General features: G+C 41.7%; 1 protein-coding gene across 3 annotated transcripts in view; it reads right to left on the bottom strand.

Moving 5' to 3' along the window:
* Nucleotides 1–283: 283 nt before the first annotated feature.
* The window catches only part of LOC125271136 (carcinoembryonic antigen-related cell adhesion molecule 6-like), a 34,231-nt gene continuing 19,093 nt past the window's right edge, over nucleotides 284–15,421 (bottom strand). Inside the window, exons 2-9 of one of the 3 annotated variants that reach the window (XM_048195123.1) lie at nucleotides 12,919–12,987; nucleotides 11,773–12,117; nucleotides 11,426–11,674; nucleotides 6,559–6,813; nucleotides 3,187–3,268; nucleotides 2,881–2,923; nucleotides 2,618–2,704; nucleotides 284–2,442 (exon numbers count right to left, since the gene is read on the bottom strand). In XM_048195123.1, the coding sequence (XP_048051080.1) occupies nucleotides 2,422–2,442; nucleotides 2,618–2,704; nucleotides 2,881–2,923; nucleotides 3,187–3,268; nucleotides 6,559–6,813; nucleotides 11,426–11,674; nucleotides 11,773–12,117; nucleotides 12,919–12,987 (1,151 nt within the window). In that variant the 3' untranslated portion in view covers nucleotides 284–2,421. The remainder of the gene's footprint in view (nucleotides 2,443–2,617; nucleotides 2,705–2,880; nucleotides 2,924–3,186; nucleotides 3,269–6,558; nucleotides 6,814–11,425; nucleotides 11,675–11,772; nucleotides 12,118–12,918; nucleotides 12,988–15,421) is intronic. The other 2 variants (XM_048195125.1, XM_048195124.1) reach the window with 2 other exon arrangements.

Raw genomic sequence — 15,421 nt, forward strand, 5'->3', positions numbered from 1 at the left:
TAAAAACACAGATTCATATCAAGTATGAAACATTACACTGTTGCTCTGAGATGTGCAACAGTTCGGCCCCGTCTTTGTTTGAAACTATTTCCATTGACTAAACAGAGCAAAAACAGACAATACTGTGAATATTGTGTCCAAAATGTAACTCACTTAATATTAACTTATTATTTGTTATAAACTGTAAATATCAAATTCATGATCACACCTATGCTATAAAACTAATATAAAACAGCACTTGTTACAGTACGCTGGTGTGGAAGAAACGAGATGTATACGGATATCCAAAGTCAAGGTCTTTAATCAGAAATGCAGGAGATAACACACAGTACATTAAACAACAACAAGATCCGACAGGGAGTGAAGGGAGTGAGTCCGTTATAAATGGAGTGCAGATGATCAGGAACAGGTGCAGGTAATCCGTGATGATGGGGAGATGACGAGGGAAGTGAGTGCAGGTGTGGAGACAGGAGGATCTTGTTAAATGGAGTCCGGGAAACAAGGGAACTGTGACAGTACCTCCCCCTCCCAGTAGGCGTGGCCTCGTGCCGTAGATGGAACAACCGGGGAGGGTGGGTGGGCGCCCTGGAGAGGTGCAGGGAGAGGAGCAGGGAGAGGAGCGGACAGGGACGGAGGTCTCCAGGACGGGTCCATGGGTCCAGGCAGCCATGGTGGGTCAGAGGCCGTAGGCAGCCATGGCGGGTCTGGAGACGTGGGCGGCCATGGCGGGTCAGAGGCCGTGGACGGCCATGGCGGGTCTGGAGATGTGGGCGGCCATGGCGGGTCTGGAGACGTGGGTGGCCATGGCGGGTCTGGAGATGTGGGTGGCCATGGCGGGTCGGAGGCCGTAGGTGGCCATGGCGGGTTGGAGGCCGTGGGTGGCCATGGCGGGTTGGAGACGTGGGCGGCCATGGTGGGTCTGGAGATGTGGGCGGCCATGGCGGGTCTGGAGACGTGGGCGGCCATGGCCGGTCTGGAGACGTGGGCGGCCATGGTGGGTCTGGAGACGTGGGCAGCCATGGCGGGTCTGGAGACATGGCAGGCCATGGAGGGTCAGGAGACGTGGCAGGCCATGGAGGGTCAGGATACGTGGACGGCCATAGTGGATCAGAGGCCGTGGACGGCCATGGTGGGTCTGGAGCCTTGGCAGGCTCTGGCGACCCTGAAACCACGCCCAGGAGTTCCCCATCCACGGGTACTTGGCCCCCCCCCCAAACATTTTCTTGGGGGATTCCCCGGTGGTTGGTGAAGCGGGCTCGGTGGCTGGTGAAGCGGGCTCAGTGGCGGCATTAGCGGGCTCGGTGAGGGCTGGAACGGGCTCATGGAAGCCTGGAGCGGGCTCGTGGAGGGCTGACGCGGGCTCGTGACAGGCCGGAGAGGGGTCTGGATATGGAGTCCAAGACATGCCCTCATATACAATTAACAGCCCCTCTGGTACTGGAGCGGGCTTGTGGAGGTCTAGAGCAGGCTCTGCGGTGACTGGAGCGGGCTCAGCGAAGGCTGGAATCCGGGAATGGACGGGACCGTTGAAGCGGTTTGTGCAGGGTTCTGGGGTGTGGTGAACTGGCAAGGCCTGGTGAATCTCTGATGGGGCTGGACAGGGAGGAAGCTTATCTTTTTTAACATCAACTACTTCTAAGTTAGAACCATTTAAAAGGAGAATCAGATTTATAGATTCGACTAGAGTGAAATAACAGGCAGGTTCACTATATCGAATAATGTCCCTGTCCAGTCCCATCAGAAAAACAGCGATGAGGGAGGCATCCATCCAACTCACCAGATAAGAAACCTCCAAAAACTCCTCCACATACCTCTCCAACGGTCTCCCCTTCTGCCATAGTCGTCAAAGCCGATCCTCTGCTTGACGAGCTGTTGGGGGTACAGGAATAAGGTAAATACCCATGATTGACCTTGTGGATATCCAGTGGTATCGGTCGGATCTTCTGTTACAGTACGCTGGTGTGGAAGAGACAAGACGTATACGGCTCGTATATAGCCCCATTTATCAGATGATTTTGGTACAGAATATTCTGCCGTTTGCTAAAAAGCTAATGAAGAGAACTTTACCTTTCAGCAAGACAATGTTTCAAAACACTCATCTAAATCAACAAAAGAATGGCTTCAGACTCCCATCCAAACTGAATGCTGTAAGAACATCAGGGTGCTTCAACCAAGTAAAGTCTAGGGGGGTGAACACTTATGCAGATATTTATTCCAAGTTTCTTTTAGCTTTATTTTTTCCTCTGAAATGTCACTGGTGTTTAGTGGAATTGCTTGTAATTTTGACACTGAACATGCAAAATTTCTTTTGTTTCAATTTTTACATCAGAAAAATCTGCTGTTTAAACAGGGATGTAAAGACGTTATATTTCCACTGTCCATAAAGGCTTAAAAAAAATTTTTTGCTCTGTGTCCCAAACATTATGGCCTATTCAAGGTAATCTGAAACAAAGAAACAAAGAACAAATACATAATGAGAGTAAGTGAATGAATATATAAGTAATACACTTCTTTTTTTTTTCTTTTTATTTCATCATAAACAGTAAATTTTATTCATTGTATCATATGCTTGATCTATAAACATATTCAGTGTGAAAAGTTCAGTTAAAACACTTACCATTGCATTCTCATACTCATGTTGACTCAACTCATCATCACAAGCTTTGCGTCTGTTTTCATTATGTTTGGACTGATTCATCTTTACCTTTAAAAAAAAAAAGATTAGAGAAAAAATGCATAAATTATGTCTTTCAATTCCCACTAGATAAAAGTTGTGACTACATTAAGGATTTCAGTCTGTGAATGAATGACCAATTCATTTACCTGATTAGTAAACTATTATATATATACATTATATAAAACCAAATTCATTTTTCTTACCTGAGATTTAAGTGTGTCATTTCTCTTTTTCATCCTGCTTCCCCTTAAAAACAATTAATGTGATGTTATCAGATTTATATTTAAAAACCTGTTTAGTTTGTCTAAAGTATGGGATAATATTTAGTTTATATTTAATAAAAATATATTAGCGTCACATTTTTTTTCTAAGCTGACCCCCAAAAAATCCAATGAACCCAACTTCAAATGAAATCAATATCACCCCATTTAGCCTGAAAACTGAATCTTTACTGGTTGTTTGTGAAAAAGAGGTTAAGACAGTACAGATGAATATTGCAAACATCTTACCAAATCAGCACCATCGTGATGATAACAACAGCTCCACAACCCACTCCAATGGATATGTATAATATCAGCAAACATCCTACAGCTGAGACAAAAAGTGTAACGTCAGAAAAGATTAATTTACTTCACTCTAGAATGAGTAATTTAAAGGTGCCCTTGATTCAAAAATTGAATTTACCTCGGCATAGTTGAATAACAAGAGTTCAGTACATGGAAATGACATACAGTGAGTCTCAAACTCCATTGTTTCCTCCTTCTTTTATAAATCTCATTTGTTTAAAAGACCTCCGAAGAACAGGCGAATCTCAACATAACACCGACTGTTACGTAACAGTCGGGGGCTCCGCCCCCAATATTTGCATATGCCATTGCCAGCTCATATTCAAGCCATTAGAAAGGGCGGAACATCTGGATGTGCACAGCAGAATCAACAGACTAGGTAAGCAAGCAAGAACAACAGTGAAAAATGGCAGATGGAGCAATAACTGACATGATCCATGATATCATGATATTTTTAGTGATATTTGTAAATTGTCTTTCTAAATGTTTTGTTAGCATGTTGCTAATGTACTGTTAAATGAGGTTAAAGTTACCATCGTTTCTTACTGTATTCACGGAGACAAGAGCCATCGTTATTTTCATTATTAAACACTTGCAGTCTGTATAATTCATAAACACAACTTCATTCTTTATAAATCTCTCCAACAGTGTAGCCACGGAGCACCATCAAACTCATAGAGAAACAACCGTTAACATCCAAAATAAATAATTTACTCACATAATTCGAAGCATGCATACAGCGTGCATGATGAACATCTTGTAAAGATCCATTTGAGGGTTATATTAGCTGTGTGAACTTTGTAAATGCGCTGTAATATAGTCCAGAGCTCGTGTGGCAGGGAAGACGCGATTGGCAGGGGGCGGGGTCGAGTGAAAATCAGTGCATTGTTAATGATGCCCCAAAATAGGCAGTTAAAAAAATTAATAAAAAAAAAAACTATGGGGTATTTTGAGCTGAAACTTCACAGACACATTCAGGAGACACTTTAGACTTATATTACATCTTTTAAAAACATGTTCTAGGGGACCTTTAAAGGAATAATTCACCCAAAATCTTGTCAACAACTTGGGGGTGAGTAAATGATGACCGAATTTTCATTCATGAGTGAACTATCCATTTTTTAAGGATATGAGCTGTGCTAACATTAACAGTCACAATTACACCATCTGATCTCTGAGATCCATATTTATTGTGAACCTGACAGTAGAAGCGTCCACTCTGTAGTGCACTGAATCCCCAAATCCAACTGGGGTCAGTGCTTGAAGGTTTCATCCTCTTTAAACCAGCTAATTTCTGCAAGAGGGTTTGAATCACTGCTGCAGCTCAGAGTCACTGAATCTCCCACCCAAATCTGACTGGGGGTTCGTTTCCCATACAACGGCGTAATTCAGTGCTTAACTACCATATACAATACATCGTTGAAGAATCAACTAGCTAGTCACAACTGTTTCCCGAAATCATATTGTGGCAAATTTGTTGTTCAATCACATTGGTGAATAATGTCATGCAGGTGGTGGAGTAATAACTTCTTTTACTGAATGGTTTATTTTATTTCTCATTTATTTTGCTTTATATCCAGATTAAATCATAGGCTCGTTCTTACGTACTAGAACACGTACACACACTGTAAAATCTAATTATTTAGACTTACTTAAAAAAAGGCATGCAATTAATGCTTAATTAGTATAGTTCACTTACACATGAGTTCTAATAACTAAAAAAAATAACTGTAGAGAGTACTTGATAATTTACTGTAGATTTACTCTTCACAAATTTCACAAGGTGCTTATTATATATGTTTTAGCAACAAAACTGTAAAAGACCATTATTCAACATGAAAAATAGATTAATAGTTAAAGGGTCATGAAACCCCCCTCTTTCAGCTCAAGTCTAGCTCACAATCTTTTTGAAAAATGCAACTTAAATGGGCGTGGTGGCTGTGAGAGGAGAGGGGGGAAACTCTCATCGCCAGTAGCCCATGCATATCGACTGTCACTAAAAATCAGTGGTAAAACGTGAGGAAATACTACAATTTTTTAAAAAACTGAAAAAGTTAAAATCTAATGAAATACACTGACACTTTATTTTTGTCTTTTCAAGAGTTACTGAATGCCCTGCTACATATATCCTACAGTAATCGTAATTCTATTTAAAACATATTAATGTACATGTGTAATTACAGTCATTATAAAATATATAGTTGTTTATATACACACTATACATGCATATATTTGAAAAAAAAATAACGCTTAAAAAAAAACCTTGCGTACATAGCATAGATCTACGCGCCGAACCTGCAACACGCTCAGTCAGTCAGGCTGCGTGTCGACTGGAGCAGAGCAAGCGACCAGAGCATTTTTAGATTCATTCCTATGGAAGTTGAGCGTCACATTTAACTTACGCGCGGCTCAACTTCCATAGGAATGAACCGAAAACACTCGCGCTTACCCGCTCGCTCCGTGCCAACGGACACGCACCGTCAGTCAGTCAGTCTCTCTCGCTGTTTAGTGCCGTTAACCGTCCTCGTCATTGGAAAGATCCACGTGGTGTCATGAATAATTAAGAGAGTGTCTTCTCATTGGATAAAAAACTCAGTCTCGTTAATAATTATGAAACACCGATGAGTCATCAAAGCACTATCGTGCTCTGCCACGTCACAGCCTGTGACGTGGACAGGATGAAGATTTTAAACCCGGAAGACGAAAATAGCGTACTAAAACTAAAATTTAACCATTTCCCCCCTACTATTAAATCTAACAGATGCTAACATTGTCTTCAATGGTGTTCAACACACATACCTCTGTTAAAATCTCAGAAATTTTGGTTTAGGGTTTCATGACCCTTTAATGAATTCACTTTTTAAAAGCAAACTATGTATTACTTTCCATCCTTTGAGACCAAATAACTGTGATTTCTTGTTGTATCACTGCATTATAGGAAGAGAATTACAATAATATAAATGAAGTTCAAGTGCTCAACCAAAGGGAACACCGATCACCATAATGATGAGTTCAAAATAAAACATTTTAGGGAAATCAATATCAATTTATGATGCTATCTCAATGTTTTCAGTTTAATTGACAATTCAACACTGATAATGATAGAACTAGAACGAGTTGGCTAACAGTGTTTTTGGGAAACGCACCCCAGACAGACCAATGGACACTGGGACATTCATGGGAGGGTCTAGAAATGATTACCAAACTTATTGTGGCAAAGATCATGAGCATTTTTGTGCTACTAATACTTACTGAAATCATAATAGACATACTGGAATGTTCTACAGTGTGTTATGTGTTTTATAATAAACTCACACATGATTTTTAAAGTCACCGCATCAGAGTATTTCTCTCCATGTTCATTGATGGATCTGCACTTGTATTCTCCACTGTCATCAGAGCTGATCTTTGAGATGTTGTAGATTCCTCCAGATCCTACAAACGTTCCTCCTTTAAACCAGCTGATTTCTGCAGGAGGGTTTGAATCACTGCTGCAGATCAGAGTCACTGAATCTCCCGCCAATATCTCACAACATGGGCTCACCCCTGCAAATGTGTACTGTGGAGGATCTAGAAGAAAATGTATGTTATGATAGGCTTTGCTTTGCTTTGCTAATTATAATGACAGCTGTATTCCCTCAGGTTTGATAAGCTGTACATTTAATTTGAATCAATGCATCAGCACTTGTGTGAAGATCGACATGTCGCACAAGTCTAACCATGGTAGTACATTTTCCTCATTCAGCTTCCTTTTCTTCCCTCTCTTCCACATCCAACCCTGTAATCTTGTGCCCTAACTCTACCTCTTAAAATGCCCCTCTTTGTTTTTCTGTGGCCCTCTGGAATTGCCAGTCAACTGTCAACAATCTGATTTCTTTTCAACATATTGTTTTGCACCGACTACGTTGTATTCATGTAGAATATTAAGTATGTGCGACTCGACAAATTTAATTTTGTTTGAACTTAGCAAGTTTAGTTTGATTAACTTTATGAAAGTAAGGTGAACATATCAGTTGGCATTGTACTTGGTGTAGTTTTCAAAAAACAGCTGAAAACGCATCTCTTCTGTGTGCACTGGACTGTATCCAGCTACAAAAAAAAAAAAACTCTATGCTTTCACTATGCCTTCATCTATGCTCTCATTATACTTTAATCTCTCCCTGTAGTATATTGAATAATTAATGAAACAATTACTGGCACTTCTCGTATTTTTTTGCCTTCTTAAGATGAATCGCTTGTATTCCACAACTGCAAGTTGCTTTGGATAAAAAAGTCTGTGAAATGAATAAATGTAAATGTAACAGCAGAATTTTATATATATATATATATATATATATATATATATATATATATATATATATATATATATATATATATATATACACACACACACACACACACACACACACAACCCGAATTCCGGAAATGTTGGGACATTTTTTTTAAATTTGAATAATAATGAAAACTAAAAGAATCACATGAGCCAATATTTTATTCACAGCATAGCATAGATAACATAGCAAATGTTTAAACTGAGATATTTTACAATTTTATGCACAAAATGAGCACAGGAGAAACAAATGGCTGAAAAAGCAAGACATTTTGAAAAGATTCAGCTGGGAGAACATCTAGCAACTAATTAAGTTAATTGATATCAGGTTAGTAACATGATTAGCTATAAAAGGGATGTCTTAGAGAGGCAGAGTCTCTCAGAAGTAAAGATGGGCAGAGGCTTTCCAACCTGTGAAAGAGTTTGTAAAAAGATTGTGGAAAACAATGTTACTTAATGTCAAATTGCAAAGGCTTTGCAAATCTCATAATCTACAGTGCATAACATCATCAAAAGATTCAGAGAAACTGGAGAAATCTCTGTGCATAAGGGACAAGTCCGAAGACCTTTATTGGATGCCCGTGGTCTTCGGGCCCTCAGACGACACTGCATCACTCATCGCCATGATTGTGTCTATGACATTACTAAATGGGCCCAGGAATACTTCCAGAAACCACTGTCGGTATACACAATCCGCCGTGCCATCTGCAGATGCCAACTAAAGTTCTTTCATCCAAAAAGGAAACCATAAGTGAACATTTTCCAGAAGCACCGTTGTGTCCTCTGGGCCAAGGCTCATTTAAAATGGACTGTTTCAAAGTTGAAATGTGTTCTATTATCAGACAAGTCCAAATTTGACATTCTTGTTGGAAATCAGACACCATGTCCTCCGGGCTAAAGATGAGGGAGATCTTCCAACATGTTATCAGCGTTCAGTTCAAAAGCCAGCATCTCTGATGGTATGGGGGTGCATAAGTACATACGGTATGGGCAGCTTGCATGTTTTGGAAGGCACTATGAATGCTGAAAGGTATAGAAAGTTTTTAGAGCAACATATGCTCCCCTCCAGATGAAACAACGCCAAAACTCCAGAAACTCATAACCTTGATGCCCAGACGTCTTCAAACTGTTTTGAAAAGAAGAGGAGACGCTACACCATGGTAAACATGCCCCCGTCCCAACTATTTTGAGACCTGTAGCAGGCATCAAATTTGAAATGAGCTCATTTTGTGCATAAAATTGTAACATTTCTTTGTTTAAACATTTGTTACGTTATCTATGTTCTATTGTGAATAAAATATTGGCTCATGTGATTTGAAAGTCTTTTAGTTTTCATTTTATTCAAATTTTTAAAAAAACGTCCCAACTTTTCCAGAACTTGGGTTGTATATACTATTGTCAGGGTTAGTTGAAATCATGGAGAGGATGCAGGATCATATAGCAGCAAAGGTTTATTATCAAAGACTTAAACCCAGGAACAGAACAACTAACGTTACATAGACAAGGACAGACAAATACGTGCAGGAGGAGTGAGTCTTTTAAAGGGAGTGCTGATGAGGAAGTGCAGGTGCAGGGAATCTGTGATGAGCTAACTGGGTGCAGGTGTGGAATCAGAGGGATGCTGGGAAATGGAGTCCGGGGACGGTGAGACAGACGGTGACAGTGACATTACTCCCACCTCCCGGTAGGCGCGACTTCATGCCGTAGATGGACAACTGGAGGGAGGGCGGGCGTCCTGGAGACGTGACGGGTGATCCGGGGGTAGGCTGTCTCCAGGATGGTACAGGCTGACCGAGGTGCCATGGCGGGTCAGGCAGCTTGGGAAGCCACGGCGGGTTGGGAGCCGTGGGATACCACGGCGGGTCGGGAGCCTCGGGGGAGCCACGATGAGTCAGTGTCAGGGTCAGGAGCCTTCGGGAGCTGTGGGATGCCAGGGCGGATCGGGAGCTTCGGAGAGCCACAGCGGGTCGGGAGCCTCAGGACGCCATGGCGGGTCACGCTCCTTAGGTCTTGTGGCCTTAGCCCAGTCCCCAGGCTCAGCCACTAAGTTCAGGGATGGATAGCCACCCCCCCCCCCCAAAAAAACACTTGGGCAAGAGTCCGGGTGTTTTGGACTGCCGGGAGTCCCGTAAAGGGCTGTGGGCAGGAACAGAGCCTGGAGCGGGCTCGTGGAGAACTGGAGCGGGCTCTGGTGCGGAGGCTGGAGCGGGCTCTTGGGCGGGAGCGGGCTCTTCAGCTGGAGCGGGCTCTCGGAGTGGAGCTGTCGCTGGAAAAGTGGTGGACTTCAGCGCTGATCTTACTGACGTTGACATAGGGTCCGCCACCTTGGCTCCCAGGTCAGCGCTGTTGGAGACCCACTCCCTATCCCAGGGAAACACTGGCGGCCAGGAATGGACAGGACAGCTGAAGCGGAATGTGAAGGAATCCGGGGTGAGGTGAGATGGCGAGGCCTTGTTTGCTTTTGATGGGACTGAATGAGGAATGAATTTTACTCTAACTTCTTCAACTTCAAAATTAGAACCGTTTAAATAAAGAACAAGCTATCGATTCGACTAGGGAGAATTCACAAGCAGTTTAGTGATACCGAATAGTATCCTCATCCAGACTCATCAAAAAACAAGCATTGAGGGATGCATCAGGCCAACCCACCTGATAACTGACTTCCAGAAACTCCTCCACATACCTCTCCAATGGCCTGCCCCTCTGGTCCTCAGCTGGTCCTCAGCCTGGAGAGAAGTTTTAGCTGTTGGATGATCCATATCCAAGGGGTCTGTCCTTCTGTCACGGTTAGTTTAAATCATGGAGAGGATGCAGGATCAAATACAGCAGCAAAGGTTTATTATCAAAGACTTAAACACGGGAATAGAACAACTAATGTTACATAGACGAGGACAGACAAATACGTGCAGGAGGAGTGAGTCTTTTAAAGGGAGTGTTGATGAGGAAGTGCAGGTGCAGGGAATCCGTGATGATGAGTGTGGCGAGGGGGGTGTGGTTCAGCGAAGTCTGCAGCGGGAGAGAGAGTCGGGAGACGAGCCGTGAGTGGGTTAAATGCAAATGACGAACACCTGTCTCTTGTTTCAGTAATTGGCGTGGAGAGAGTATATAACACCAGGAGAAACAGGAGTGTGTGAGAGAGAGAAGGACTGCTGACTGCTGGAGCTGCTGGAACTTCCCAGGACTGCTTGAATCTATACTGGAGTGAAAGTTTATGTTTGTTTATGACTGTCTTGTGTCTGTCTGCACCTTGTATTATTTTGGAGTGAAGATTTATTAATAAATACAGCAGTCAGCAGTCAAGCCGATCCTGTCCTCTTCCTTCCTTATTCACAAACTCGTTACACTGGTGCCGAAACCCAGGAAGGAAGACGGACTGCCGCCGCCATGCAAGCATCGTCCTCCACGCCGTTTGCGGACGTCATCGCCTCCCTCGCGTTCCTACACCAGGAGCAACATCAGGCCCTGCTGGATTTACGGACCGACCAAGAGCGTCGGTTCCAAGCCATCCTACAAACCCAGCAGGAGGACCACGAGAGGTTCCGAAGCTGGATCGACTGGGAGGCTCGGACGGAGACCACTGTGCAGCCATTTGTGTCCAGCCACCTGCCGCTAAACAAGAGATAGGTGTTCGTCATTTGCGTTTAACCCACTCACTCACCGCTCGTCTCCCAACTCTCTCTCCCGCTGCGGACTTTGCTGAACCACGCCCCCCTTGCCACAATGAGCTAACTGGGTGCAGGTGTGGAATCAGAGGGATGCTGGGAAATGGAGTCCGGGGACGGGAAGACAGACGGTGACAGTGACAACTATATACTGTATATGTAATTAAAATATGACTGAATTCATACTCACACGTGACATTGAGATAAACAGCGGGAGAGATGTAATTGTCATCAGGTACAGCACAGCTATATCTGCCTGCATCCTCTCTTCTGACTGACTGCAGCAGGAGTTCATTGTTTCTGTCTCTTCTCTCAGTTAATGGCTGTGAGTTTCTGTACCAGATGAATGTTGCTCTGTCAGTCAGAGTGCAGCTGCTTTTACATGTCAGACGGACTGAATCTCCCTCTGTCACTCTCTCAGGAGACTCCACCTGAAGATCTGAACACAACACACATATTATATCTAGTGCTGCTGTCATACACTGATTTTTATTCAACATAATGCCCAGAAGAAGAGAGAAACCTCATGAAAGTCACCTGTGACAGTAAGAGTCACTCCAGTCATGCCCATCGCTTTGTCCTTATTAGTGATGAATCTGAAATAGTACTTCTGTGAATCCTTCTGTGTCACATGATTCAGTCTCATGGTGCAGTTCTTCTGTTTATCTCCCAGATACTGAAGCCTCTGACTGTATTCAGGGTCCTCAGACAGATCTGGAGGTTCTTCACCCTTTTGTCCACCCAATTCTTTTGTCCAGAACACTTTCCTGATCTGATGTCCAGTAGGGTATGTATAAGTGCAGCTCATTATCACTGATGAGTTCTTTAGTGCACAGATGTGTGAAGGACTGTAACTCACACCCCAATCAGCACTAGAAACACCTGAAACACAGAATTCATACTGAACACATTAGCTCCCGCTTGTGCATCAATAATGCTGGAAAAAAAAATCTGTATGCAAAACAGGCACTTGCAGAGGGGAGGGCTTTGGGGACTTGAGCCGTTGCCTTTTTTAAAAATGAATCAAAAGTACCCCTCTCAAAAAAATAATAATGATAATATTGCGGTGAATAAAACAAATTTGTATTTAAATTATAATTAACATTAAAGCTGCGAGCAGCGATGAAAGGGCCCTCGCATCCTGTGGCCTTAGGAAAAGACGACATGCGTGTAAGCGAGTAAATACTGCAGAAATATGGCAAAGTCATTTCAACGTTCCTGCTGCCAACAGGTGGCGCTTTGACTATTACTGAATATTGGCATGTAAATGTCTTCAGGTCAGGACTCCAATAAAACATGAAGTTTGGGGCAGATTGGACACTGTATACCTGAGTTACAACAACTTCCTGTTTCATGGTGAAACAAAGAATTTTGTCAGTCCGCCACGGATACGCCCGTCATTGGACAATGCAACCCTGGAGCCAGTCTTATTTATAAATCGTTTGAAAATTAAGGGCAGACGAATGTGGTTTGTCTCACTTTACAAATCAAATTGCTACTGAAAAAATGAATGTAGGCTGACAAGAACATGTAAAATGGTGATGTGAAATGAATTTATTACATTACCATTTTAGATAATTATGCAGCAACATTTTTACATTTGAGCCCCTGCCCCTGAGGAACTCTCTGCACATCCCTGATGCAAAATCTTTTGAGAGTTTCTGAAGTGTTCAAGCTACTCACCGTGAATCATGAGCAGAAAAATCAGAGGAAGAGGAGGAGCCATTCTGACTGACATCACCATAGCAACACCTACAACAAATGTACAGTGGCTGATTTTTATTGTATTGAAGTTAATGTATTAATCTCTTATTGTTCTTTTCATAAGACAATACCTAGTAAACATAAACATGCTTGCTTGTTTCTCCTGTAATTCTTGCCATCAAATTACAACCATCAGGTTTTACTTTCCATCATACTGTGCAGCTGTCAGTCAGCTGACTTCATTTCTGCCTTCACCATTCAGTCAAGCCTAATGTTTTGGCTTTGACTGAAATATGGATCTCAGCAGACAACACTGCAAGTCCTTCAGCCGTCTCTACCAACTTCACTTTCTCCCAATCCCCTTTGTGTCCAACTGAGCAGGACAGGTCTACTCATTTCCTAGTCCTGGAAAGACACTCCTCTCTTTTCTCATCTTTTCTAATTACATTTCTTTTAAACACCATACTCTTATTGTAACTAATCCTGATAATATTAATCTTCCCATCATCTACCATCTACCAAGCCTTTACTGGGTAACTTCTTAGAAAACCTTGACATGTCATTCTCCCTTCATGCTCACCACTGACTCCTATGGTTTGCCGTAACCTCCACTCTATCTCCCTTACATGATAACAAAGTTGAAAAACGTAATAGTTGACAACATGTTAAGTTGGACTAATTTAAATACTGGCTGCATCATGACATGCTTATAATATATCACTGTAATGTGTTAATTTTGCATGACAGCACAGTTATTAGTTTTTCCATTAGCATTTGCCACTTAAACTATGCTTTGGACAAAAAAAGTGAACTCACTCAGTTAACTACTCTTCATGGCAGACATTGATGTTTGTGATTCTGAAATAACATTTTTAGAACCTCTTTACTGGCAACACAAACACTGTGAGCCATTTCCCTTGTTTTAAACTGCAATTAAACTTGGCTTGTGGGGGCGTTATTTAAAATCTCGCCTAGGGCAACAACAGAGCCTGCTTTTAGGGCTGTCACTGGAAGTGCAGCTTTCCTTCATAAATCACAATGAGACTCAAAATCACCAAAACCACTGAAACCATCACTTTCAAGAATCAAATGAAGACACACCTCTTCCACAATCACTTCCACAAACCACCAACACCCTAAATCCAATGCCTTTGAGCACCCACACAAAAATCCTCTATTTTTCTTCTTCTCTTTTTCTCCTCTTAATAAACATGGCATTTTACACAATAAATATTGTTGGCTATGTGATGAATTGCTTTCTTGTCTGTTTTAGACACTGGTGTTTACTGAGGTTTAGCTGGACTCATTGCAACTGGTTGGTTAAACTACTTTGTAGCACACATGCTGTTAACTTTCTCTTTGGCTAGTAAAAATCAAGCACCATCTACAACAGACTGTGTGAAGGATTTAACCAATTAGCCTACTTCAAAAATAACCATAAAACAAAGAGAATAAATAAAAATTAAATGCATTTTATCATGCTTGGCTTTCCTAAATTCCAATTTTAATTTTAAATGATGGTTTATGCTAGTATCCATGGGGTGGAAAAGTCGGATGACCAGCATCCCAGCTAACAGAATTTTGTTATAAGAACATTCTCTAAATATTCAGTGTTGGTTCTGGGAACATTAAAAACATCTAGTTTTCTTGACGTTAGAGGAACATTTTTATAAGGTATAATGTTCCTCAAACGTTCTTTCAACTTAATTTTGATCTAAAATTCAACATTGTAGGAACGTTGATTTGTAACATTCCAAGAACATGAAAATGTCCAGTTTAAAGGTTAGTATGATGTTCCTGAAACATTCTTTCAATCATTCAAACAACCATGGTTCACCAACGATGCTTTTGGGAAATGCACCCCTGGTTAGTAATAAGTGAAGCTGGTATTGCTGTTTGTGGATTTAATGTTTAATGTTTTAGAGATTTAATGTCTTTTATCTTCAGTTCATCTAAGGCTGTGACTGAAGAAAGTTGTAGTTTGTGTTCTTATTTCTCTTTCTTTCAGTGTTTGTTCACAGCAGGTGTTTGAATGATTGAAAGAATGTTTCAGGAACGTCATACTAACCTTTAAATAACATTCTACTAACATTAAGGAAACTGGACAATTTATGTTCTTGGAACGTTACAAATCAACGTTCCTACAATGTTGAATTTTAGATCAAAATTAAGTTGAAAGAAAGTTTGAGGAACATTATACCTTTGTAGGAACCGTGGATGAACCAGACAAATGAATCATTCAGATGATCCTTTCAAAACATAATTCTAATTCAGAATCAGAATTCCAGCTCCAGCCACCTACAGGAAAATCCTTGCTCAATTACTTTTATAACCCCATGTTTCCTGGGAGAAGTGACGAAATCAGCCATTTGTAACACCAAATGGTTACCAGGAAGATAAAGAGTCTTTGATCACCAGATCAAAAGGACAGAGAGACAATGCAGACCCTTATGTTTCCTAACTTCACAGAGAAACCAACGAA

The sequence above is a fragment of the Megalobrama amblycephala genome, linkage group LG7, assembly GCF_018812025.1.
Source record: "Megalobrama amblycephala isolate DHTTF-2021 linkage group LG7, ASM1881202v1, whole genome shotgun sequence".
NCBI classification, from domain to species: domain Eukaryota; kingdom Metazoa; phylum Chordata; class Actinopteri; order Cypriniformes; family Xenocyprididae; genus Megalobrama; species Megalobrama amblycephala.